Genomic DNA, 27057 nt, shown 5'->3' on the forward strand with positions numbered 1-27057 from the left:
ATACAGGTGATGCCCAGCACAACAGGGCTTTACCCCAGCACAGCTCCAATGGGGTGACACAGCACGGCTCTCCCTAGGGCAGCCTTTCCTGGGTTGGAGGCTGGGAGAAGGTGCCTATCTGCTCCGTCTGCTTGGGTCCATGTGCCTGTGCTGGTCACAGCTGCAGTTGCCATGTTCAACATGGAAGGAGGAAATTTCCACCAGGTGTCCCCCGCAGGCTGCTCTTGGAGTCACCAGACTTGTCACCTGTACCACATCACTGGCCTAGTCCAAGCTAAAACTCATGTCCTGCACATAATGCCTTTTCTAATGTATTTTCCCCTTGGGAGTGCTCCAACTACTGCATTTAGCACCACAAACCTTGGTGTGCACCACATCTTTGCTTTAAAATGAATCATTGCAGCTCCACAAACAGTTCCTGAGAGGTGAGGCAGGGCTGCTGCCAAGCCCAGGGCACCACTCCTGCTTGTTCCTGCTTTCCCTAGGTACAGGCACTGGGGAGAACGTGTGGCCACCTGGTTAACACAGTCATGGATTTAGAGGAAAACTAAAACTGTCATGTTTTTATTAGGTTAGTTTTCAGGCAAAACAATTCCCTGGTCTGAGTCATTGTCAACAGAAATTTATGCCAAATCACTCTAATAGCAGAATGTAAATAGAAACCAGTTCTGCTGACTGCCAGAAATGTGCTTTTTTTTCATCAGATCAAAGAGTTGGTAGAGTAACTACAGAATAATAAACAGGTCCAAAAGAAAAGCTAATAGAGGAAAACAATTTTAAGTTCTACATGTCCCTACAAAAGAATTTACATTTAAGCAAGTGTTTCTGAAGTGGCCCCTCCTCCAGACATGGAAGTGGTGTGTATACAGATTCTAGAGAAATGTTTCACAGCCTTCTCCAGTCTATTTTAATAACTCTGCCTTTCACAGTTAATCACATCTTGCAGACTAAAGGCTTTTGCAGATTATCAGATCCCATCCAGGCAATGACAACAGCCTCTGAATGCAGTGTTGTCACTTGTGCAAATAAGTTTTACATGGTGTTGCAGCCAAACCTGGAAAAGATGAGACCCACTTTTCACACTTTGAGAAGGCAGAGATAGTTGGAAATGGAAATGGTGCTCGACAGGCTTCTTTACTTTCCCAATGCTATCCCTAAATTGCTAGATCTTATATTTTAACACTCCTTTTCAGTGGTGCTAGCTATGCATCTTACGGAAGTACCTGTGATGAAAAATGCCTTCCATTACTAGTTGTGGCAAGCTCTCCAGCTCAAGAAGGAAGGTAATCAGAATGTCAGATAAGGTAATCAGAATCAGGATAAAAAGCAGATTCAGAAGAACCCAAAACTTTCCTGGGCTCTGATGATTGACTCTATTCTGTTAATTATTAGAAACATCCCAAGCATGATCTCTGGCTTAGATCAACTTATATTTGTCTAGATCCTTTCTGTGGCACTGTTAGGAAGTTAGCACACAATAGACACGATTCCCACTAAGCAAACTGCTTGAATCCACTCTCTTTTTTGGTGATTATGAAATTAATAATGGGCATTTTGTGCCAATAGGCCTTAGAGGCAGAAGGTGGGCCTCAGCGTTTCCTCTGCTGCTGTGGATGCAGCTGAGTGTTGAGGACTGATTGGAAGAATGGAAGGATGTTGGGATTATGAAACTTGTGTGTTAAGAAATTAGTCTGTCTGTGTTGCAGTGTGAGGAAATGCAGGTATAAACTGTGCTCTTTCAGCACAATGTTTTTTGTTAAAATGAATTATTTTTCCCATTCACTTTTCTATGCCTTTTGCATGCAGTTCCATAACAGCATAAACAACTTTCTGGGAGATGTCCTGCCCTTTTGGCTTACAGACCTTTATACCTGGAATTAATTCCTGTATAGGCCTACTGTAGGACCAGGGCCTCTGTGAAGAAGAAAGGACTAAGTCACTTGCTGAATTGACAAAGCTCTCAGCTATCCACCCATGTTTGGCAAACTTTGTCTATACTGCTTCACACATATGAAGTGTCTTATTAACAAATCCCCTCAAAATGAGCTCTTATGGCAAGGTGAAGGCAGAAGTGAAATTGGTGAAGATCACTCTCTAATGATTTTTTTTTTTTTTTTTTTTTTTTTTTTTTTTTTTTTTACTTGTAGCTTTTAACCTGTTTTTAAGGCAGATTTTGGTAGGATTTTCCTCCTTTCATGGATGAAGTGGTCAGAACTATTTAGCTTTATAAAATTATTTTTATAGTCTTTACTGGGCAGATGCTGGCTCAGGTTGCCCAGAGAAGTTGTGGATGCCCCATCCCTGTCACTATTCAAGGCTAGGTTGGATGGGATATGGAGAAACCTGGTCTAGTGTAAGGCGTCCCTGCCCATGGCAGGGGGTTGGAATTAAATGAACTTTAAGTTCCCTTCCAACCCACACGATTCTATGCTTCTATGAGTTTAGTACTGGAAGATTTGAAATTACAGTTAATATTTCTGTTTATAACAGGATCTCATTGGCTTCACAAAGAAGGTAGATACCATTACCTTCACCTTGTCTTTTGAAAATTAAGAGATGAATGGCAACACATGCTGCTCAAGGCCATGCAGAACAAGTCTATGACAGCCAGATCCATATCTTGCTGCTTTAATTTCTAGTTCCCTTTAAATAGTTCTCAAACCTAATATAATTCTCATTCATTATAATTAATATAATAAGTCATATATAATTAATGCCTAATATGCTGTTGCAGTTTGTGAATACCAAATAAGCTGGGGCTGGCTGCACAGTCTGTGTTCAAATTAATCTATTTAGAACACTGCTAGCAGCACCAAAGCCTATACCAGCAGTTTCACAGCTATGTGAATACATGTTGTGCAGTTCCAGCTATGGAGAGGAAGGTGAGACTGCACTCTCCATTAACTGATTTTAAAACCAAGCTGATAAAATTAGCACCAGATCCATGTGCTGACCAGAAAATCACTAGAATAACCAATCAGGTAGCACAAAGCTGCACTTTCTGTTGTGTTTTGAGAAAGGATGCTAGAGGGGTGTATCTGCCTGCACCCTTTAGCTCACAATGCTCAGCTTGACAAGGATTTCTAGCCTCAAATGCTTCAGGGAACATTGCTTTCAGTTCCCAACAGCAAGTTCTCAATGATAATGGCTGCAAATCATTGTTTTTAGAGGCAGATGTAAATCATCCTGGTGTAATTTGGAAATTGGTGGGGTAAATTGTCCTGTGATTTTTACAATGTTAACAGGACATTGACAGTACCTCTAAAAAACACAGGAATGCAGACCTAGAAGGCTGACAGAAAATTACCATCAGTAGAGAGAGGGAGACTATGCCCAGTCACAAAATAAACAGCCGTTCACCATTCCAGCTTTACAGCTTGTCTTCATATATTAAAACAAGCCTGCAAACCATGACTGATATAATTTCGAGTCATTAATTAGTTGCTGCTCAATCCTTTATGGATGCACTAGCAAAGCCCTCTGAGCTTCATTGAGATCAAAAGCCTACTTGTGCACAGGGCCGCCCTCCCCCTGGGCAGGCAGGCCTCCTGAAAGAAAACGATTAAGTGACAAATTATTTTTTGGAGGTACAAGTGCTGTGTCTGCTGGGTTGCTTTCACCCTTACATCAGTGGTCCCAGTGAAGCTGCTGGGTTGGGCTCCTGCATTTGAGCCTAGGCAGCAGGGTGGGACTATGAATTTGTTTCCATCGCTGAACCTGCTGGCAGCTAGTTGGGTGCTGTTCTTGGCACAGGTTGTGGCTGAGGAGGGTAGAAATGGGGTGCAAAGCTTAATCATAAAATAGTTTGGGTTGGAAGGGACCTGTAAAGCTCATCTAGACCAATTCTCCCACACAGAGCAGCGATACCTTCAACTAGATCAGGTAACTCATCCCACCCAACCTGACAATCAGTGTTTTCAGGGATGGGGCATGCACCACCCCTGTAATCAGGGATACTTGGTTGAGTATCATATGCAGCTTGTTACCTTGAACTGGCTTCTGGGCACATTTGTGGCTTTGGTATGAAGAGAAAAATTGCAACGACTGAAAGCCGTTCCTAATTTCTACTTGGTTTTGCATTCTGTTGCAGATACCTGCATACTTTTGCCTCACTTCTAACCCTATATAGGGATCATAATAACTATACCTCATCCAAATAGCACAACTCTTCACTGGACTGCTCAAGATGTCTTATTTAATTTTCCCACTGTCCTTAAACTGACCAACCTTTGTCTCACTGTCACCTCATTGTCTGTTCTCAATTAAAGAGTAACAAACCCGAGATAATGTTATTTGGAACTGTTTATTAGTTACTGTGTAGTGCCCCAAATGTGCCATGCTCAGTGACAGCACAAGGCATGTGTTTGGTGCTATTTAAAAACTTGGAAGCCTTTTTCAGGCAAAAATGGCAATCTTAGCACAGCTACTAATCAGGTTGGTAGAAGAATAATTAGGGCAGGCACAGCTGAGGTTACACAACAAATCAAAGTTATGACTAGAATCCAGAAGACATCATCCTAAAAAAATTGCTAACATAATCTCAAAAAAAACCCTTTACATTTGGAGCAAGCAACAGCAGTTGGATATTTCCTTTATAATTGTCTTGCAGTTTCTGTATATCTTTGCAGACAAAACAATGTCACCTCTGAAGAAAACTCTTTCTTTAGCAGAATGAGAAAACACAGAAGTAGGACATATTTGAACTCAGATTTCCAAGTTCAGCCACTCCTCTTGCTATTTTCAGCCCCGTAAGCCTTTTCCTTGCTGTCATGTGGGGATGCCTGCTCATGATTACAGGGACAATGTTTGGTCTGCTTGGAGACAGACTTGCCTCTTGTGCCTCCATGCTAAAATGAAAGGCTGAATTTCCCTTTGATGCCAAACAGCTTTATAATTTTTTTACCTCGGAGTGTTATATTTTTTCCATCTGACTTCAACAAGGAATTAAGATGTGAACATTAAGAGTGCCAACATTTGCTTTCTTCTCTCAGGTAGAATGTAAACAGCAGGGTGATGCTGTTTTGGCCAGGAAATGGGGCCAAGCTTTTCCACATCTGCCGATCTTCATAATGAAAAGGTTATGTGAATGTATAAGTAAATTGTCCTTTCCATTAACACAGCCCTACACTCCATCTGGAAATATTCATGTGTCTGAAAAAACACGCTATGATGTCTTAGAAAAGCTGAAATGACCCAGCTTGTAACTTCTTTCCTGAGCATCAATCATTTCCTATTATGACAGGAACAAGGGATGGTGCATGAGCAAGCTGGAATCACTGAATCTGATAAACTGTGAGGATATTATCAGACAAGTGTCTTTTTTTTTTTTTTTGAAGTACATCTTCCACCAGTTTAGAGCAAATGAAACCACATGAAAACTTCACTTATTCTTTGTATGTTATGTCCTTGTGTCATAATGCCATACAAATACGGACCTCCATGCTGTAAAATTGACATTTCATTGCTTTGCATTTTCCCCTTTTTTTGAGAAGTTCACATAACAAGGTGTGCTTCTGATTTGTAATTCTGATCCACTGATAGGTAAGTCACACAGGACAGACTGAACTGACTGTTCAAGAGCAGCACATCGTTCACACAAAATTAGTGCAGCTTTAACAGCAAAAGCATTCATGAGGAAACACAGGCACAACACAGTTCATATTTTGCAATAAAATACGTTAACAATGCCTGTTTGGCTTCCTTCTCATGTGACCCTTTATGTCAGTGAGTAATTCACTTGAGCAATATAAAGATATCAGTACAAAATGCAAGCACAGTAATATTCATAGTCACAGATAAAAACAAGAGATGCAGTATGCTAGCAGGGTACTAATTCGTTCCATTCTGCTATCTCAGATAATCCCAAGCTAATTCCAAACCTGCTTCCCTTTTATCTTTTATGTATGCTACCTTTTCTGATGTTATTGCAGTTTAAAAGAATTAAATGTTTAGGTTATCATGGTTTGGATAAATGCCTAGTTATGTATTATTGATTAATGATGTATTAAGCAATTTTATTATAAGCACAGTCCTCCACTTGGCTGACTGATACTAGCAGCTATAAATGATTAAATTCTGCTTTAATTTTCAGTGGCAAGAAAGATTCTGTCAATAGGAATGAAGATACTTTATGTCCCTAGACAAGGGAAAATAAGGTTATTATTTGGTTTATGAAAATATAAAATGCTTTAAATTAAATATTTAAGTCATGAGCCACTTGTGTGCTTTACAACACTGAGTTACAGCATATAGAGTCACTTGGCAAGTACAGGTGGATATAGAAGGGCAGTTAAAAGGTAAAAAGGCTGTTAGAGTAAGAAAGTCCAACTCAAAAAATAGGTTAGTCATCTTTGGTTTGCTGTGGATGTGTCACCACATAATAATCGTTGTAGCCAATAGTAGTTCATGCTCAACCTGTGCTTTTAATTTCATTTGTGTTTTGAAAAATCTCAAATTAATTTTTTAAATTCATTTCCCACTGACTTAAATATTTATGTAATATTTACAACTGTCTCACTATAATCTATTATGTTAGAAACAGGCACCATTAAGAAAATCTCTGTGTACAAGAAGCTTTCTATATATGGGGTTTAGAAACTATATTAGGGGAAGGACATTAATTTTATTGTTTTTCAGGACAAGTGTTAATTTTATGCTGTATTTTTATGCAGCTAAATCTTTCAGAACCTAATTTTGTTTAGGCCTTTTTGTTTAGGCTTTTGTTTAGTCCTTTTTAGCAATGGCATACAATTCTGTTAACATTTTGTATCTCCTCTACTATAAATTAGTGCTAAAATAAATTGTGTTAGCTTCAGGCTTCTTCAGAGCACCACTATAGCTATGTAATAAGTCTTGACAAGGCCAGCAATGAATGATTGAAAATTACACGAGATTTAATTTCGGTAGCTGCTTCCTGAACCGTGTGATACTGGTTAGCTCCCAAGACGACCGAACAGCTCTCATCCCGAGACAAGTGCCATCTATTGATAAAAGATGTACTAGAGCTGAGGAAGCCCCAAGTGACCAAAAATGGAACCAGCCTGCCACCTGCTGCTGAGCGGAATTATTTCAAGATTTGCTAGGCCTTGTACTGACCCAACAAAAACCATACTCCTGTGTGAGCTGGGTTTGACAAAAGCCTTGCCCATTCTGCAAGGGTGGGCTTTCTCCATGGCTACTTCGAAAGTGTGGGGCAAGACTTAAAAAATGGGATATTCTGTGCATTTGAAAATAGGCCCCATAACCTCAGCAGCTGCCTTGTCTTCTCTCTCTGCCACTGGGGAGGCCACAGCTGGAGGGCTGTGCCCAGTTCTGGGACCCTCAATTCAAGAATTGACGCTGAGGTGCTGGAGCAGGTCCAGAGAAAGGCAACGACGCTGGGGAAGGCTCTGGAGCACAAGACCTGTCAGGAGCAGCTGAGGGAGCTGGGCGTGTTGAGCCTAGAGAAAAGAAGGCTCAGGGGGGACCTGATCGCTCTCTACAACCGCCTGCAAGGAGGCTGTGGTCGCCTAGGTGGGGGTCAGCCTCCTCTCCCGAATTTCAGGTTGGACACAAGGAAGAATTTCTTCACAGAAAGGGTGTCTAAACATTGGAATGGGCAGCCCAGAGAGGTGGTGGAGTCACTGTCTCTGGAAGTGTTTAAGGGAAGGCTGAACTTGGCACCCTGGTCTAGCTGACAAGGTGGTGTTTGGTCAAAGGTTGGACTCGATGATCTCAAAGGTCTCTTCCAACCTAATTGACTCTGTGATTCCAGCACTTCAAAATCTTGCTGGAGCTGAGAAACTCGATGGCCTCGTTCAAGCTTCTGCTCCTGGAAAGGCACTCGGAGCTGAAAACTCCACTCCTGCGTGCCCCACCCGGTCTTTGCAATCGCACAGAGGGGCTGCCAAGGTCCCAGAGATAAACATCACAACAACTACGAAAGTACCCTAACCCCGAATCAAAATCACACTACTAGTTTGATGTGCCCCAGTTTTGGCAACACAGGTTGATTTTTGAGGCTTTCGGCAGCGAGATGTAGGTCCTTTATTTGTTTTGAGGGGCGGGATATTTAGCACCCAGTACTTTGATCACAAGCGCCTGAGTAAATCTCGGTTTTGCGAAATGCAGATCGCTTCCCAGATGTCTCTCTAAGTAACGCGTCCTTGGAGTCACCGCGAATGGGGGCAAAAGCGCCGAGCACACCCATTATTAGAGCAAACACCGCGGTGCAGCCCTGAGCGCACCCCGCGCCATGCGGGCAGCCGGCTCTGAGGGATGGATGCCCTCTGAGGGCAGAGGGATCGAGCTGCGGGGTGGCGGGGAGAACAGGCGGGGTGCGTGATCAACCGGGTGACCCCGACAGGCTGCGGGACGCCCACAGCACAAACCGCGACCCCCGACCGCCCCCAGCGCGGCCGCCCCCGCGCTCCGCCCGCCGCCGGGGCGGGACGGGCCCGCGCATGCGCCGCACCCGCGCCGCGCTCGGGCCGCGCCCGCCCGCCCGAGGTGCCGGGGGGCGGCGGGGGGAGCCCGGCGTGACCCGAATTCCCGGGGTGCATTGTTCCCGTGCCCAAATGTGCCCTTGTTTTCCTCTGGGACTGTGACGGAGGCCGGGAATTGAGTCCCGAGGTACGACCGGGTGGGGGGAGCCTCCGGCAGGGCCTGCGAGGGAAGGGTGCTCGGTCGGGGGCAGAGCGCGGTGGCTCCGCTCCCCGGGCCTGTGCGGCGCTGCTGCTGCACCTGGAGTGACACTTAATGATACCGGGAAAGCCACTGGTGAGGTCGAAAACGCTGTAATTGAAGATAGGACGAGTTAATTGCACACTTCTGTACAGCACGCTTCCAATGAGCTGGCTAAGGATTTGTTTTCCCGTTTTCTTTTTCCAGTTTATTGAAGACAGGTGTAAAGATTGGAATACTGGTTATTTGTATAACATGAGAATAGAAGTCCTAAATTGTCAGGGAGGAAACAAGCTATTTTTACCACTGAGTAAATAAAATGTACTGCTGTTATAGTGCTAGTTTAAAATTATTAAAATAATATTCCTGGCTAATAGGTCCTGCTGTTATTTTTCAAATTACAATTAATATTCCTGTTCCATGTCTCTCCTGTCATTTTTCCACAAGTGGTCTGGGCTAGACGTGTGTTTGGTTTTGTTTGTTTGTTTTCGTTTTAAAATATTTTTGTAAATAACACTGAACTCAGCTTTTAAAAATTTGAACGTGTAAATGAAAATATGAAAATTTTCAAAAGTAGTTGAGTATTTATTGCATATGAAGTCTGCTTTTAGACATGGCTGGAATGTAAATAGTGAGCACTCTGATCAGTGGACCCTTAAATGCACCATACATGAATATCACAGTCATTTTCTTAAGGATAGTGCAGGACTGGAATGTGTTGAAATTAATATTTATTTATTTTTTCTCTTGTTTTGAAATAATATTTGACCTATCTCAGAAAGCACTAATTCAGACGTTTGCTGGTTTGTGTTTTGTTCTCTGGTCTTGGCCCTGATCCTACAAAGCACTAAAACCAGACATAATTTGAAACACAAATAGGCCTTCTGGATATACACATTTAAATGTATGCACTCTATATAATTTGTTTATATCTGTAAGTGCTTTGCTCCTGATGTGTACTTTAGCTCTGCAATGAAAAGAAGAATTTAACTATAAAAGCTTCTCAATGCATCATTCACCTCTCTTTAGTCAAAATAAATTATTTTTCTCAAAGTTTTGCTGCTGTCACTGGACAAGATAAAAGTTAAGATTGTTCTTAGTCCTTGGAGTTAGGAGACAGAACTTTCTCATGTTTGCAAGCCCACAGAGGAGAGAGAATTGATTGATAGAGGGTTGAACTGAATTGAAATGTCATTTACAGTTGTTATGATACACAAAGCACTCGCTGGAATTTACCTTTGTTTCCACTACAGGGATGAGACATTTGTTTGGTTTTAGTGCTGGAATAGCAAGCTCAAGGCTGTGGCTGTTGCAGCAGCTGGTAACAGCATGAACATTTAATTTGTATCTGCAACTTAAGACGAAATTTACACATCCAGCCTTATTCTTCCCTGTCACCCCCGTGCCGCTGAGCCCAACTCTGGCTTGTCCTTGCTTCTGATTACCTTGGCTGGTGAGTAAGAAACATAATAATTTTACTTATGTGGGCAATAGTTCTACTTGAGTAGGGTTTTCATAGTCAAAATTTTGTCAGACTTGTAACTGTATTTTTTTATGTTGGTTTTGAAGTACAGGGTGTGGCATAAAATACTTAAGTGCTTCTCCCACAATTTTTTAAAAAGCTTTTTGAAATTTAGCATAATTTACTATGTGAATAATTTTTAAAAATCCCTAAATTTTGTTTGTAAAGTTGGTATCTTTAGACCTTGTTTAGAATAAATTACATTTATAATTGTTTATGCTAGTATGGGACCAAAAATATCTTGGAAGATTTTAATATTCTGTAGGGTTTATTAATACTCTAGAGACATAGGCAGTACATTTATATCACTGTGCAAAATTACTTGATCTTAAAGCAATAGGAATGTATTCTTGTAAGTCTTCAGAGGAATTTATTGTTTCTCCATAAGGAATCAGTCATGGCTGATGACTCCCAGAGAAACTTCCGCTCAGTGTATTATGAAAAAGTGGGGTTTCGTGGAGTTGAAGAAAAGAAGTCACTGGAAATTCTGTTAAAGGATGATCGTTTGGGCAAGTTGATTTCCCTATCTGCTCTATTTTTTGGTGATTAGGGACTGGGGAGGGAGTAATAGAAAATGTTTGCCTACTGTGCTTAATACTTATTTAAGTTTTGCATCTTTTACCAATAATACTTCAGTTAGTGCTAGCAGACCTTTGATTTTCAAAGACCTGGAAATCTGATTTTTAAAACTATTAAAGATTTGTCAGCTTGCTTGTTTCTTCTTTTTTCCTTCCTTCATTCTCTGTGCCCAAGAAATGGAAAGATTTTTAGGGAAAGCAATTTTAATCTGAGAATGCATCATCTCATGCTGTCAATTCCATCTAACTTCAAGCAATGAAGATGTTGGTCCCTGAGGAGCGCCAAATCTCTGACAGAACAGAAAGATAAATGTTGTTCCTTTAAAAAAGGCCTTAATTGTTTTGACAGTGATGTGGTTTACAAAATGCCTATAAGTTGGTCCAGTTTCCTCCTGATGAAACCTGGAGTAGTTTCACTGTAAGTCAGGCCAACGTGAAAGCAGTGAAAGCATTTGTTGATAATATGTGGTGAAATAGGGAATTTCAATCTGCAACTAAAGTTTGTCATACTTAGCTGGGTCAGAGATGCAAACCTATTCATAACCGTATTTAAATTTGTCCTGAATATTTTTTCTTTTCATTTCTTTACAGATATTGAGAAGCTTTGCACATTTAGTCAAAGGTTTCCTCTTCCATCCATGTATCGTATACTGGTGTGGAAAGTGCTTCTAGGTATGAATCATAACATGGAATATAGAATGTAGGAAGGTGCTTTTTTTTTTTTTTTTTTTGTCTTTTTTTTTTTTTTTTTTTTTTTTTTTTTTTTTGTCTTTTTTTTTTGTCTTTGAAGAAGTAATGACAGGATTCAGGATTATTCTGTATTACCTTGCCTACTGGTATATATTTAGCCTACTTTTGTATATACCTTGGATGCACAATGGCAATTATAAAAGAAGTTTTTGAGAACTTTGCTGAAATCTGCCTAGGAGAGTGTGTTTCTGTATTTAACTTCATAACACTATCCAAGTACATTTATGAAATGGATTTGAAATGTGGATTATAAGCAGTCTTTGGTATCTGATGAGATACTCAGTTGTGCTCCTGAAATAACAGACAATTAAGTTGAAGTAAAGCTGTGATTAATTTTAAACTGTGTGAAACATGGAATACATGTTTATTCTGAAGAGAGGCTTTGTGTTCTGCAGAATATTGGTTTCTTATGGTTTTGCTGCTGGTTTGAATTGTATTTGCCAGTAGATATTACCAAGAAGATACAAGGCTGAAGACAAGTTAACGGTATCCCCAGAAACTGTAAAAACCATAAATAGATTATATTTTCCTAGAAGTGCACTAGTCAGATGACTAATTCAAAAGTACTAATGACTTTGCACTAACTGGTCAAGTACATTAGTTGACTAGATGCAAGATAATATCCACTTGGAGACAGAAGGGGTTTAAAAAAATCTTAATTTTTAAATTCATTTCTTCCCCCTCAAATTTTTTACCTCTTGAAAGTTGTGCCCATATATTCCTGATTATATGGATTTGTAAGCCTTTTTTTTTTGGCAAGGGTAGTAAATTAACAGTGCACAGAAGGGGCAAGATCTACTTACAAAGCTTGAAGTTCTTGGTGTTGAACTTACAGAGTAGTCCTACTTGATAAAAGTCTCTGCCATTAGAAATACTGTTGTACCCTGGGCATTAGTGAAGCGGTCAGCATCCTTTAAAACATTACTAGTGGGAAATACAGCATAGTAGTTTTGGACAAGCAACTCAGTACAGAATCCTTCAGCCATCATTATAATAGCAAAATACATCTCTTTGTGGAATTGTGGCTCACTGCACAACCAGGTCTTGGGCTGTTTTAGATAAAGGATCTGTGAATCATATGATAACACAAAACACCTTCTGAATCAACTGCATGGAAAATTAGACTGGTTCTAAAAAGTATTTTATAGTTTAAACCCAGAGTCATTCATTTCAGAGCATGAAGTTGTTTCAAGGGAGGTTTAGGTTGGATATCAGAGTAAGGCATGGTTTGGCCTTGGAACAGGCTCCCCAGGAAGTGGTCACAGCACCAAGCCTGACAGAATTCAAGGAGTGAACTCTGCTCTCAGGCACATGGTGTGATTTTTTGGAGTGATCTTGTGAAGAGCCAGGAGGGGGACTCAGTGGCCCTTATGGGTCCCTTCAAACTCATGATATTCTGATTTCATGTATTCGTACTATCATTTTATGACATGCTTTGGGTTTAGAGACTTTCCTTACACTGCATTTCAGTTTTAACAGTTGTTAGAAAATATGATATTGAGAATGGCAGTGCAAAATATCACTCCCTAAATGGTCAGAACCACAGCCCAGTCCATTTCTGATGGGAGGTGTTATGTGACCTCTAAATAATGTTAATAATTTAAGAAAAGGAAGGCTGTCCTGTCAACAAAACTCTCTCAGACATGTACCAAGGCTTGCTGATGTCCCAGCTGACACGGTGTGTCAGCAGTACCTCTGTTACCTTCCTGTTCAAGGATGACTCATGCTGGTTTCCAGGCACCCCTCTGTTGTTTCAGCTTCGTTTTGGCTGCCTAATGTTGTCCTCTGTGTTTGAGGAGAGCAGTTGGCAGTATGTACATACAGTTATAATGTTGACTCTCTTTTGACATATTGTGAAAAATGCCTTGCTTTCTTCCAGCTTTTGAAATGCAGACAGGTTTGCAGCTGGAAAAGAAAATATAATTTTCTGTCTGATGTGCTTGTTCCTCAACTTGGCCATTTCATGGTGTAACACTTGGCAGGAATATTTTTTTCTTTAAATGAGAGGTAAAAGGAGCAGGTAACTTGTTTCAGCTGACTTTTGAAGAATACTTTGTTCTCATGGGTTTCTACACTGGGAAAAATTCTGCTCTACTAGTGATAGGGAAATGGCATTTTTTTGCCTAGGTGTATGTATGTTTTTATTTCTATTGAAGTCTGTGACAGTTTTATTGTGAAAATCAGTGCATGGCAAGACTCTTGAGTAAGGGGAAGAACTAAGTGAAATGGTAAGTATCTCTTCTGGAGATGCTGTGTAATTTTCTTTGCCTTTTTACTTAGATACTTTTAAATTTTTTTTTTCTCCCAGAAAACTAGAAAAGATATTTGTGTTCTACTAAGAAAATAACAAATGTTACTTTATGAGTGGCTATGTGGCATTCTTAAGTTTTAATCTTTAATTGATTCAACTGATTGATTTTGGTTTTTGAATGTCATTTTAGGGAGAATTAATCTCTTGTACAGTGAGTAAAGACTTTTCTGGCAGTAAAGTAATTAATACTGCAGTGAACAGTATCTTTGCATTAGTTAATTGCATGTATATGTTCTCTGTCATCTCAGACAAAGTGTAGAATTTGAGAAAATGAGCAGCTAATGTATATAAAAATCATTCTACACTGACTTGGTTTTCAAAATAAATGGAAACTGGGCACAAATATGCAACTAGTACTGTACTGAAAACTAGCCAGGTATAAAAATTAACAAGTAGGACTCCTCCTTACAAATGTTTATATTTTTTCTTTTAAATTTTTTAATTAATTTTTTTTTTTTTAGGCATTCTTCCTCCTCACCATGAATCTCACACTTTGGTGATGAAGTACCGGAAGGAGCAGTACTGGGATATTCACCATGCTCTTCGTGTGATTCGGTTTATTAATGATTCTACCCCACAGGTTGATGTTTTTCTCCGCATACATCAACTGGAATCAGGAAAATTGCCTCGAAACGTAGCTTTTCCATTGGTCAGTGGTGATTTTAACAGTCTTTTAAATACAGTACTTTATTGAACTTGAAACTGTAAATCAGTGAGAAACTGAACTGCAGGTCACCTCACAAATGCTTGTTGATAGACCAAGTAAGGTGAATGGAAAACAGAGAAGTACTAGTATAAAATAAGGAATTTTAGTCAAAGTGCTTTTCTCTTTTCTTTCCCCTAAGTACTTATGTAAGATTTTATGCCTTAAAATCTCTTTTGTGCATTTTTCCTCTAGGTTTCAAGCCTTTTGTACGCCAGGGCACTTCAGTTTCTTTATAGCACTGACATGAAAATGACATCATCTCATTGTAGCTCATAGGTTCTTACGTTCCTGGAACAAGGGTAATTCAGAGCCTGTAGAAGCAGTGATTTAATGCAAGATGCAGCAAATATTTAAATTGTTTGTTTTTAAATCTAGACTTCAGTGTACTGTCCTCCTTTTTTTTTTAGTCTGAACTGACCTGGGTTTCTGTCAGGTAATGCACATACTCTGCTGTTCACAGTGTACACCCATATGGTTAAACAAGGCTGTGTTGTGATGTTAAATTAGTAGTGTGATGATAAAAACAATATGTGGTTCTTTCTTTTTTCCATTAAACAGGAGATGAGGAAAGGAGCCACAGAGCTTTCTAAGTGGATTTCATCCTATAGTTAATTTATGTGTGTTCACTCTAGCCCAGCTTAATTTGTAATTTTTCATCTGTAATCACAAATTTTGACATAAGTACTTAAAAGTTCAAAATAAAAAAAGGTTCAAGTTAATACAGAAAATTCATTAATATTTAGAATTGGAGGATTACCTGCAACATACTCTTGTCAGAGGAGGGAATGTCTTCATACCCTTACCATTTCCTAGGAATGTGGCCATCCTACCCTGCAAATTTCCAGTAGTGAAATTTCCTTGATCTTCGCATGTGATGCAGTGGGATGAAAATTCCTCCCTTCTAGAGCAGTATTCCCTTCTGAGCAAGTGTTTTGTCAGTGCATCCCAGACCTGCTCTCAGGACTGCGGTGAGGTTTTCATAGCAATGGTGTTTAGCGGAGCCTCAGTCATTAGTCCTGTAACTCAGGTTTGTTTGGCTGCTGCAGAAAGCATTTGTTCTCTTTTCAGTGCAGTTACTGTCCCCTTAAACTTATGAGAGGTTACTCTTGATGGTAATGCAGGTGTTTTATTGTAGAGGCAGAGGGAGATAAAGAGATGTCAGATTGATCTAAATATTGCGAAATGTTTGAGTAACAAACAGAAGTCTGCTGAGTGTTTTGTGCATCTGAATGCAGAGAGTTCAAGTAAGGATATGTGTGTATTGGAGCAGTCTGTGTGGCAGAGAGGTAATCCCAGTAGTATTTAGGACTCTTTATACACTGAAGCATGTTTCGGTTTTAAAAGCAAGAAAAGTCTTACTTGCTCTGTTTTAATAGTTATCTGTCATCATCGTGCAGCTGCTGCCCGATGTCTTGTTCAGGAATGTCAGAACAGCTTTTTGTGTATGTTGATTCCTGTTTTTTCCCCCAAATAGCAGAGAAAAGGAATATAAGAATAATTTAAATCAGAATAGTCCAATACTTCTCCATAGATGACTTTTTTCGCTTTGTTTTTCAGGAACCTGAAGATGAAGTATTTCTTGCTATTGCTAAAGCAATGGAGGAAATGGTAGAGGATCCTATAGAATGCTATTGGCTTGTCAGTTGCTTTGTGAATCAGCTGAACAGCAAGCACAAAGATTCATTACAACAGCTGGTAAGGAAAAGGAATTTTTTTTCTTCTTTTTGCAAGGAGAAGCATTCATGGAAAGCATTAATACAGGGAGACAACTGGAGAATCAGAAGTGACACCTTTGGATTCTGTTCCACCAGCTATTTTGAGACTAGGGGGGGAGTGCTTTTTGCATTGCGATTGTGCTGCCCTGTCTAATGTAATGTTAGAAATCGTTTTTGTTTGTGACGTGGAAATTTTCAATTACCTTTTTTGTCTAAAGGTTACATTGTATCCAGTTGAATTATAGATCTCACAGATTGGTCACTTAAGAATTTTCTTTAAACAATTAAAATGTCAAAAGTGAAGAACATCTTGATGTACGTCTGCTACTTTCTAGGCTGCATCTCTGGCATTCATATGCTGCTCATTGGATGATAGACAAAGCACAGTTTTGCTTTATAAATGGAGCAGAGTACTCTGTCTTCAGAAAAACAGTATGTTGCAAATCAAATTATAATAAAAAGTGGAGTAGATTTTTGCAGCACTGACAATTTAAATGCTGTCATAGTATGTTCATTTTGAATTTCTGTCTTACTGATTTATAAAATTAAAGTTTGATTTAAATGTGTACTTATCAAAGTTATAAAAGTTCTTGTAATTCATCAAATAGCCCTAACAGATAAGGAGCTTTTAGTTAACAATATCCTAAAAAGTAAAAATATCGAGTACATGAGCACCAGCAATTGTTGAATAGAAATTTGCTGTGGAGAATTATCCCTGCCCTTGTTAGTCATTTTGGAACTAAGAAATAATTTTAAAACCTACCTCCTGTTTCAGTGGATGATACGTTCAACTATACCAGTTGAAAGGAGAAAGGAATATTTTTAAAGTCTGTGTTTGTATGATGTGACATAAAGAGTGCCAAGTGTCTCCCTCCCTTATTTTTTTTTTGTTACACAATCAATGTGCCAAGACTCAGTAGGTGAGAATATTGGCAAAGGAAGTGCCTTTGACAGTTGAGGTCCTTAACAATTTGCCTAACTATGACAAAGCATAAAGGTAGTCAAGAATTTATGAAAATAGGTACTGTGTTATATTAAAATTTAAACAAGATGAGGAAATTATCCACATGTTTGTGCCTTAAATATTTCGGGTTTTTAAACAATAAATCAATGTCCAGCTTGTAATGGGTTGCACTGGGATTTGCTTACAGAATTGATTTTTTGGGTTTTGCTGCATGATGTGTAGGTAGTTTTTGATGTGTGCTGAGGCTATTTGGTTTGAGGTGAATGAAACTCAATTTTACTTGTGAAGGTAGCAGTAATTAGCGCATGCTTAATCTCTGCATTGCTTGAAGCTCTGAAGCACGTCCTTGCACTAGGGAGTACTGCATATATTGGAAGTTCTGGTAGTGGTCAGCAATTTCAGGAAGCTGAGGTTGTTTCTTTGGTTAAGTACATAATTAGTTAATTGCAAAGGTCAGTAATGCCTGTATTTTGGAACAACTAAAACAATGACGGTACATTATTTTAATATGTTACATTACTCCAGTTGAATTGTTAAGACAGTGCTTGTCTTACTGTGTGCATTAACTATGAAGGTATTCTGATGTGAGTTACCTAAAATTTTCTAATTCTTTCACAGCCAAAAATTCTGGAGCAGTATTTGAACATTGAAGATAACAGACTACTGACGCATCTGAAGACATGTGCTGCAATGAGCAAACTCCCCTACGATCTTTGGTTTAAAAAGTGTTTTGCAGGATGTTTACCTGAGTCCAGTTTACAGAGGCAAGTTCTTTTTCTTTTCTTTCTGTTTGTAACTACATAGTAATTTCAGCTTTCTAGCTGAAATTGTCATCACTAGCAGGCAAAGAGCTTTCCATACTTTATCTGTAAGATTATGGTGTTAGCTTTATTGCTAACTTGGAAATGATAAAATTGGATTTAATTCCCCTTCTTACTGATGCTAGATAATCAATCTCTGTGTGATCTTTTCACCCACGGAAAATAAAAAGAATGGAGCTAAGTATACCAGCTGATTCTGTAGGACACTTACTGCCTCCTAGGATACAGAACTCCAAACCCTATGTCTGTGTTACATAGCTGAATGGTAGTCAGTTTTTGGGCTTTTTGACAAAAATCTGGACTTAGGGAGTGACTGTAATATTGTATTAGTGTTAGATGAAAAAGATTTTGGGAATGTGTGTGGGTTTTGGCTGGGATAGTTAGATTTCTTCAGAGTAACTGGTATAGGGCTGTGTTTTGGAACACAGGGATGTTTTAGTTCCTGCAGAGCAATTCTTACACAGCATCATTTTGCTCCTCACCAGCGAGGAGGCTGGGGGTGCACAAGAATATGGCTGGGAGGGGACACAGTCAGGACAGCTAACTCCATCCAACCCTAGGGATATCCCATTCCGTGTGGAGTCATGCTCAGCAATTAAGCTGAGGAGGAGGTTGGCCGGTAGGAGCATTTGCCTGGGGACTTGCTGGCCATTAGTCGGGGTAGTGGGCAACTATTCTCAGTTGCATCACTTGTCTCAGGTTTTATTTTCCTCTCTTTGTTATGTTTTTCTTCTCTTCCTTACAGTTTTTTTGGAAATTATTACTTCTTTTTAATTATGAAACTTCTTTTCTCCACCCACAAATTTGTTTCTTACTTCTACCCTTCCAATTTTTCCCCCTATCCCACAGGTGGAGGTAGTAAATGAGTGGCTGTCTGCTGCTCAGTTGCTGGCTGGGCTTAACCATGGGCTTAAACGAGTGTTTATTATAAAAACTACTAGGGCAAGTTGAATTTTACAAAGTTAATGAAATTGTGGATTATATCAGGATTCTACAGTTACAAATAGGTTGTTGAGCTTTTAAAAGGGAAAAATTCTTGTGCATGACACTTCACTGAAGGGCTTTTGAAATGAAGCTTGTATGATTTCCCTAATTCTGCTGCCTGAGAACTCTGAGAAAGCAGGAAATTCAAGCTTAATGTAGAGAAACATCTTTCTGCATTAATTAGAGTTGCTGATAGTTGAACAGGATGTGGCATAGAGAAAACAATGGTGTCATTTTCAGCTGTCTGAAAACTTTGAGAAGTAACAATGTTCAAGAGAAACTTTACTTAATCACAGGACTTCAATGGCTAGAATAGGAGCACAGTGTGAAAACAGTGCTTTGTAAATTGCTTTCTAGAAAATGCTTTTATGGTGGTAAAGTTGGTAATAATCTGAATAGTGGATGCAGTGTTTGTTTATCTGGGACTTCATGTTCCATGGAGGAAAGTGGAAAATGGCTGTTTTAAAAAATTGTTCTATTTGCTTTTACAAGAATAAGAAGATTTTAGGGAACAAGCTGTAAGATTAGAAATCATGCTCTCTGCTCTTGTTGGACCATATTCTTTGAGATTCTATAGGTTTTTTTATTGCCAAGGATTATGTTTGAGAGAAACATACATTTTGTGAAGGATTGAGACCTTTAGGTTCAACAAGGTTATTGTTATATGGGAAGTTCTTCTCATGAAGCACCTATAAGGCTACAAAATATTCTTGTCTGCTTACTAATTGTGTATGATCTGGTGGTTGAAAGTTTTTACTACTTCTGTGACTGCAGAAATTATGTAAGCATGCATAGTATAGGATGTTTGTTGCAGTTTAGAGCTTAGAGCTCATGTGATTCAATTTTGCTACTGGATCTTATGGCTGGGACAAGAGCTGAGGGAGGAATTTGTATCAGAGCAGATTTGCTCTTCGAAGGTGAAGGGTTTTTTTTAAAATTTCTGTTGAAAATTGAAACTTAAATGGAGCTTTGTCATTCTGATGGTGTAATAGGAAAAATCTAGATGAAGAATTTTGATTTCATATTTCATCTTGCAAGAATATTTGACTTCAAATGTCTACCATTTTGAATTAGTTTTATTTACATGAAATATTTTGTCTAGTCAGTATGCATCTTTAACATTTCCATATGCTGTTTTATCTTACTGAAATAGAATATTTTGATTACCTGAAATTTTTTAATACTTTTTTCCCCCGGAAAAGGTCAAAAAACTGGCTTTTTGTATCACTCTGGAATAAAAACAAATTTCAGTGTTGGTACTTCTGATGGCAGAACAATCCCTTTTCCCAACAGTTCTTGTGGGAACATGATGAAAGTGCACTTTTTCTTGGCAGTTTAGGTTTGTGAATTATTCAGTTGTAATCATAATGGCCTTACTCGCTGAGGAAATAACATACTTCATGGGTGGTATGTGACAGATGAATTTAATTAATGCTTGGAGATTCAGTTTGGATTAGGATCTAGAAGCCCCAGTGCTTATCTGAAATGCATCCAAATGTCAGTGTTGAAACTGCTGAGGTTTGAAGGTCTCCAGTTCTCCTGTGAATTTTACTTACTTTCTTGTCAAGTGAGAGATTATCTGAACACAGTCTTTTATGATTTATTTTCACTTATGATTTAGCACTGCATTTCTTACAGAGGCTGCTTGCTTTCTATGAACTGTAGTCTTCTCTGTCAAGCAGCTAAATCTAAAATTCATGGGTTTGTTTGTTTGGTTGGTTTTTTTCTAAGGTGTACGAGACTTGTATGTGCTGTGCGGAAATTTTATCTGATAATGGTGAGGTGAAGTTGCACAATACCAGTACCTGACAGGCATTGGCACTTGGTATAAATACTGGTTTATAGCACACTTCAAGTTACACCATAGGTGAAATTTATGCATCAGTTTAATTTAAGTGGGCTTGGAAAATACATACGGACAGGTTTCACATGGAAACTTTTGCTTTGAGCCTATGCAGTGTCTAATACACTTGGCATATTACGTGATGAGCTTCTTAACAAACTTCTTAAAGGTGGCACATTGGTAAAAGGGAGGAGCAAACCATTCCAAAGATTCTATATCCCACCTGGAATATAGACAGGATGCTTTCTGGGATATGAACCAGCCTGTAGCGGAGGTTTGAGAGGCGCAGAAAGGTGTGCTTCTCTCTGAGACAGGGAGAGAACTGGATCACATTTTTATTTTCATACTCATTGCCTTATTTGTTTGATTTGTGCAGCAGCATATCTGCTCATCTGTTTGGTAAGCCCATGTGTGGAAAGCTTTCCAGTGGTGGTGTGATGGCCCTCAGCTGGAGATCCCTGCTCTTAAACCTTGGGATCCTGTTTGTGGCTTCAGCTCTACAAGCAAAATGGCACTTTGGCTTCCAGTTTAATCTGGCACTGTCAGCCCAGATGATCCAGCAGAAGCAGTGCAGCTTTGCAGTTGTAATTGTGAAGGAGCCAGGTGTTTTTTGTGGCCTAATGATGCCACTCATGTATCAGGCCACTGCCTAATGTTGTTTGTACTCTGCACCGAAGGCTTGGCAATGGCTGGCTGATGTTAGGTTATTAGTCTCTGGTAACTTGCTAGTGGCAAAGTATTTGGTCATTCTCCTGAAATCTTATGACTTTTAAACTGGCACTACCTCATGTATTAATATAATTCTGTAGTTTTACATCTGTGATCTCCATACCCTGCATAAATTACATTTAGTTGTAAAAATGTAAGTCATTTGTTAATAGAAATAACAGATATATGGAAAATGCCTTAATTTTACTGTGGAGCAGGAGGGCATAAGAATGTGCATGTGGGCTGTTACTACAGAGAAACTTAATTCACTTTGCTTTTGTCTCACTGAGGTGCTTCTCAGGTTTGCAAATGAATGGGCACAAGATCATGATAGATTAGGGTGAGATTTGTGTGAGCTTTGTGTCCCTCCATGCCCAGTTACCTCTGGAAGGACACCCAGAAGTGCAGACAGAGGAGAAGCATTTGTTCTTTTTAGATATCTCTTGCCTGGATAGCTGGAGGACCAGAGCCAGGAAATAAGGTTGAGTGTCTATACCCTGCAGCGTGGGGAAAAACTGTGAGGTTAATGATAGTACATCAGAAAAAGAGAGAGCAGCAGTGCTGTGATGCCTCTTGTGTATTACTGCACTGTAGTGGTGCAGGAACTTCAGAGAGTGCCTGGAGAATGGCATCCCTTCACACACAGGTGCACACAAAGTGTCGTATCTTGTCTATAGAAGAGGCTCAGTGAAAAGTAAATGGTTTCATTTGCATAATCCCTGGCATGCTCTTTGCCTTTATAGCTTCCCATTTCTTTTTATTTTTCCTTATGGTTGTCAATACTGCTTTGCTCTTCAAGAAACACCTGCAAAAATGTTCCTGTGGTTAATTGAACAGTTATATTTTACAGAGGATGATAGTCACACAAAATATAGTGAATTTCATTTCAGCATATGTATTTCTTTTTCTGCATTCCTGTGTAGGGCTGTAGGCACAGTTTCATGATGTTTCTCTTGTACTTTTCCCCTCTCCAGCAGTATCAAAGAACAGGTAAAAAGTTGCAGTAAAGTTGACTTTACATGATTACTACTAAAAAAATGAAAGCAGGACACCTGTATACACAATGTATAAAGACTGCTGTATTAGAAGAGGATCAGAAAATGTATTTCATTGAAACTGCTCTGTTTTTTTTTCTACTTTTGACATTTTATGTTGTTGTTCCTGGCTCTGCTGGTACAGACAAGGTGCTGACTGTTCATCAAAGTGTTGCACAATCATTCCCAATTAGTGTCACTGGTGGAAATGCCCTGAGAGTAACAATAGCTGTAAATATTAAAGGAAAAATATTGCAGCAGACACAGCTGGTTGGTTAGTGCTGACATCTCACTCAGTTTTCTGTGCACCATCTTCCAAAATTTGTTAAGACACTGGTAATTTAGATACTGCATCTGTTTTGCCATTGTTAAAACATTTGTTCTGGAATCAGACTAAATAATGCAGGAAGACAATAAAATGTTTTCTGAGCATGTAGCCTAATGTAATTATGGAGACTGAAGTCAGAAGAATTGGAAGCAAAATAATGAAGGAAGATTGGGTATTTTATAAAAGGATTAGTAAGTTTGTTTTCAAATTAACATAAGCTTTAATATGAACTTTAAAAATTCTTTCCTGTTTTTGAGATCTGCTACTCTCTGTAATTGTCACTTGTAATTACAGTTCTGATGCACGTGGAACACACGGGGAAGTTTTTCTTGTCTTCTAAACAGATGTGTTTGTGTAGGAAAATGCTGTAGAGGTAAACAGGGGTGACCTCTACAGTGTGGAACAGAGCTGTTGTCTCAGTGCTCTCATATCCTTGTTTAAAGCTTCCTAGACCGGACTTCAACAGCAATGTAATATTTGCAGTGATCATTTGTCCTGGAATGCTTGAACCACAAATGAAGCAGTAAGATTTTGATCTTGGATTGTGTGTTTTTCCTGTCCCTGTGGGGATTATACTAATTGTTTAATCATAGCAAGACAGGGAATTAAAACTAAATTGCAAAGGGGAAAGAAATCGGCTGTGCTTTTTCATTTCCCCTTATCTGTCTGTGTGGGATTTTTGTTTCCTTGTACTTTCAGAATAGTCCTGAGGATCTACACATTTGTTTTTCTACTTTCTTTGTTATAAGTTAAAATCTAGTTCTGTGTTTGAATTTGTGCCTGTTGCCTCAGATCCCTTCACCTGGCATGATTGGAAAGTGCCTGGTTCCACCCTTTTTGTGCTCTCCCTTCCAGTTGACATGGATGAGATTCCCCAGATCACTCTCTTCTCCAGGCTGAGTAGTCGAAGCTCTCTCACCTTTCCTCTCCCTTCATCACCTTAATTGCTCTTGGCTGGGCTTTCCCCTCTTAATTCCTTCTGTAAAAGTGTGAACCTGTGCTTCAGTTCAGCTGTCAAAGTTCATGTCATGCCTGCGTTGTGCTCTCCTGGCTCTCTGGGCTGAAAGGAAAGTTCTTCTGAGAGAGGTCATACAAAAATTGAGTTGTCCGTGGAAGGAGTATACCCATAGATCCACATTTGTAGATGGGCTGCAGAAGATATTTTTCAGTTGGTGCTACTATATTCAGAAATTATAGAGGGTAGTGTGTGATCTTTGTTCCTCCATGTTTTTATTTGGAAGGAGAAATACTTTGAAGAAGTGCCCAGAAGGAGCAAGAACTGTAATCCTCAGAAACTCTTTCTGACATAGCTCTTAAAATTCAGGAACTAAAAATAATGTGAGCCCTAAAAGCTGTCATCTGACAGATGGTTTCACACTTTTTTGTCTAATCTTTTATCCTGAGTCTCTTGAACTGGGCCTGAGAGAGAGCTGCTGGATAAAGGATGATTTCAAATTGTTGCAGGCTAATAGTAGGTTTTGGTAGTGATGATCCATTTTAACATTCATCCAAGTTCTATTGCTGAAGCCTTTGGACACCTGCCCAAGGAGGTCCAGGTATGATTTCACACGAGAGGTAGGAGTGCCTAGGTATTTCTGAGAGTGTCTGTGCACAGTGGGATGGATTGGAAGACTTAGTAGTTGTTTCTTGTGCTTAATTTAAACATCACGGACTATATCCTGCTGATCATATTTGTATCTCATACAGCAATGACCTGCTTGTGATGTAGTTGTTCAATATTACATCTCTTTGAATTTTTAGCAGCCTAGCTGATTGAAGAGTATCTTTATTAGGCATGCTAATGGAGTTAGTTTATTTTTTTTGTTGCACTTGGAAAAATTCTCATCTTTACCACACACTCTGGTAGCTGTGTAGTCCAGTAGAGTAGTTGTTACAGTCCAGACTATTAAGCCAAGATTTTCTTTTTGTACTTGAGCTTGTAAACAGTTCAATTTTTAAACAGCAACACACCATATCAGCACATTCCAATTACTGCTTGCTATCCCTCTGCTCTGTACAGATTGAGGAGTTGATAAAATGTTGTCTATTTATCCTGACCCGAATAATTCAATACATTGCTGTTGTTCAGAAAAATATTCTGCATAGAGATGATTGTACAAAGGCTGTTCTAGCAGAGAAATAAGCAGATAAACATTGCAATAATGTTTAGTGATTCCTTTTCACTTTCTTGTAGAGTCTGGGACAAAGTCATAAGTGGATCCTGCAAGATTCTTGTGTTTGTTGCTGTGGAGATATTATTAACATTTAAAATGAAGATAATAGCACTGAATTCTGCAGAAAAGATCACACAGTTTTTGGAAAATGTAAGTACTCTAATTATGCTTTGCATTACCTTTTATAGCTTATAACTGTTTCAACCTGAATTGCTTGCCTGCTGCAGATGTACCAAAAGATATTATTACATTACTGAGAACAGTGTAGCAGTACCAAGGTGAAGGGAGTATGCTCAGCATTGAGAATAACAACTTCTAACAACTTCTTCTGTCAAGAGCTAAGGCTTCCATAGAATTAAGTGATTTTTAGGCTTGGGGAATGTATTATCTATGTACAGAATTAACATTTGTGATACAAAAGGACTTTTCTGTGAAAGTAAGTGCAGATCAGGTTAGGTTAATTTTTCTGGAGGCTTCTTAGAAGGGTTGGTTTCTGGCACCTTTTTCTTGCGCCTTGCCTGAGCGCAGATTTGTAGACTCAATGTGTGTTTTCTGTTGATGTGAGGATGGGATCATGAACCTGACCCTGAACCTTCCTGACCCTGAATAGTAATGAGGCATCTCAGCAGGGCTGTAGGGTCCCAGTGTAACCCAGGTGAGTTATATGAGATACAGCTGTGGTCATGGATAGGCAGTGTGAGTCATGCCTGGTGTCAGGGATGTGTGAAGTGTGAGGTGCCTGGCTGCTTACCAGAAATTTTAGAAATAAAAACTTTTTGTCCAAAACCTGGATGTAATATGGTGTGTGCAGGACAGAGGGATGGTGGGATGAGGACAGGGAGATGGGATTCTACTTTTGTTTTCTTTTTTAATAAAGAGATAAAATCTGAACTGGAAATTTAAAACCTTTATTTTAAACAAAACAGTCTGAATGGAGTGCTTTGACCAGGCACTTTGCCCCAATCTTTTGCAGATTCCTCAGGACAACACCGATGCCATTGTCAGCAAAGCTGTGGATCTGTGGCGCATGCACTGTGGGACTCCAGCGCATTCAGTCTGAGAAGTCTCTTGGCTTGTGACAGCTTGGAAAAAAACCTAACTTTTGAAAAGACATTTTACCATCCTTTCCCCATCCTAGTGTGATGTTCTTCATTAACTCTTTTGTGTAAAGATGCTGTTAAAGCATAGTGACCAATACGTAAATATTTTTCAATAAATACAGAGGAAATGAAGATACTTAGTGGTGGGGTGGTGATGTCCAAAGTGTTACTTGTTCATTCATTTACAGTATTTTGGTTGCACAGTGTGCTCTCTTGCTTTTGCAGAAGTAAACCTAACTCTTGAAGCAAGGTAAACAAATTTGCTTGTGATATAAAAATGTTTCAGTATGCTGTCTTATACTTGATATTACTAGTTACTACTTGGAGGTATTTGTACAGTGAATTTACTGAGTGTCAGGCTGTTGGGTGGTGAACAAGCATGCTTTTGCTAGGAATGTATTTGTACTCTTTTAACACTGTAAATTTTCAGGTAAATGAAACTTCCCAAATCTGAGGTACAGGACATCACAATGACCAGGGGTGAAATCCTTTTCTGAAGTGTTTTAAAATACTTTCTTTTTATCTGTCAGACAGCTCTCTATGGCTGTATCTCATTTGTTCTTCATGGGAGATATTCTAGAGAAGTGGATCTGTGCAGGTATGGAGAAAATCAGTGGGATGAGCCAATATAATTCAGAATTACAGCCCAGTAATAACCAATGGCTCTACTGAGTGCTTGGCTTGAAGCTGTTGTAATTTGATTCTTGCTTGGTTTAGATTTCAGAATTAATTCAATGCAGAAATGTAATTCATGGTGTAAGTAAAAGTAGAGTGATTAGCCATAGATAGAGATTTACTGGGGAACTGATCTTTTTCTTGCAAAAGTGTAAAATTCTATTTCTACCTCTTGCATAGACA

At 39.2% G+C, this 27057-nt stretch overlaps 1 protein-coding gene across 1 annotated transcript; it reads left to right on the plus strand.

The window, feature by feature from the left end:
• Window positions 1–8452: 8452 nt before the first annotated feature.
• On the plus strand, window positions 8453–26335 carry TBC1D7 (TBC1 domain family member 7). The gene is made up of 9 exons (XM_053957805.1): window positions 8453–8610; window positions 9915–10114; window positions 10572–10692; window positions 11353–11433; window positions 14284–14471; window positions 16086–16223; window positions 17826–17971; window positions 25120–25249; window positions 26073–26335. The coding sequence occupies exons 3-9, from the start codon at window positions 10581–10583 to the stop codon at window positions 26157–26159; spliced, it is 882 nt and encodes a 293-aa protein (XP_053813780.1). The 5' UTR covers window positions 8453–8610; window positions 9915–10114; window positions 10572–10580; the 3' UTR covers window positions 26160–26335.
• The last annotated feature ends 722 nt before the right edge of the window (window positions 26336–27057 follow it).

The sequence above is a fragment of the Vidua chalybeata genome, chromosome 1, assembly GCF_026979565.1.
Source record: "Vidua chalybeata isolate OUT-0048 chromosome 1, bVidCha1 merged haplotype, whole genome shotgun sequence".
Classification (NCBI taxonomy): domain Eukaryota; kingdom Metazoa; phylum Chordata; class Aves; order Passeriformes; family Viduidae; genus Vidua; species Vidua chalybeata.

Coding starts and splice junctions, on each gene's coding strand:
- TBC1D7 (XM_053957805.1), top strand. CDS start 10,581: ATGGCTGATGACTCCCAGAGAAACTTCCGCTCAGTGTATTATGAAAAA. Junction 11,434..14,283: donor GGTGTGGAAAGTGCTTCTAG/GTATGAATCATA, acceptor TTTTTTTTTTAG/GCATTCTTCCTCCTCACCAT. Junction 14,472..16,085: donor GAAACGTAGCTTTTCCATTG/GTCAGTGGTGAT, acceptor TTTGTTTTTCAG/GAACCTGAAGATGAAGTATT.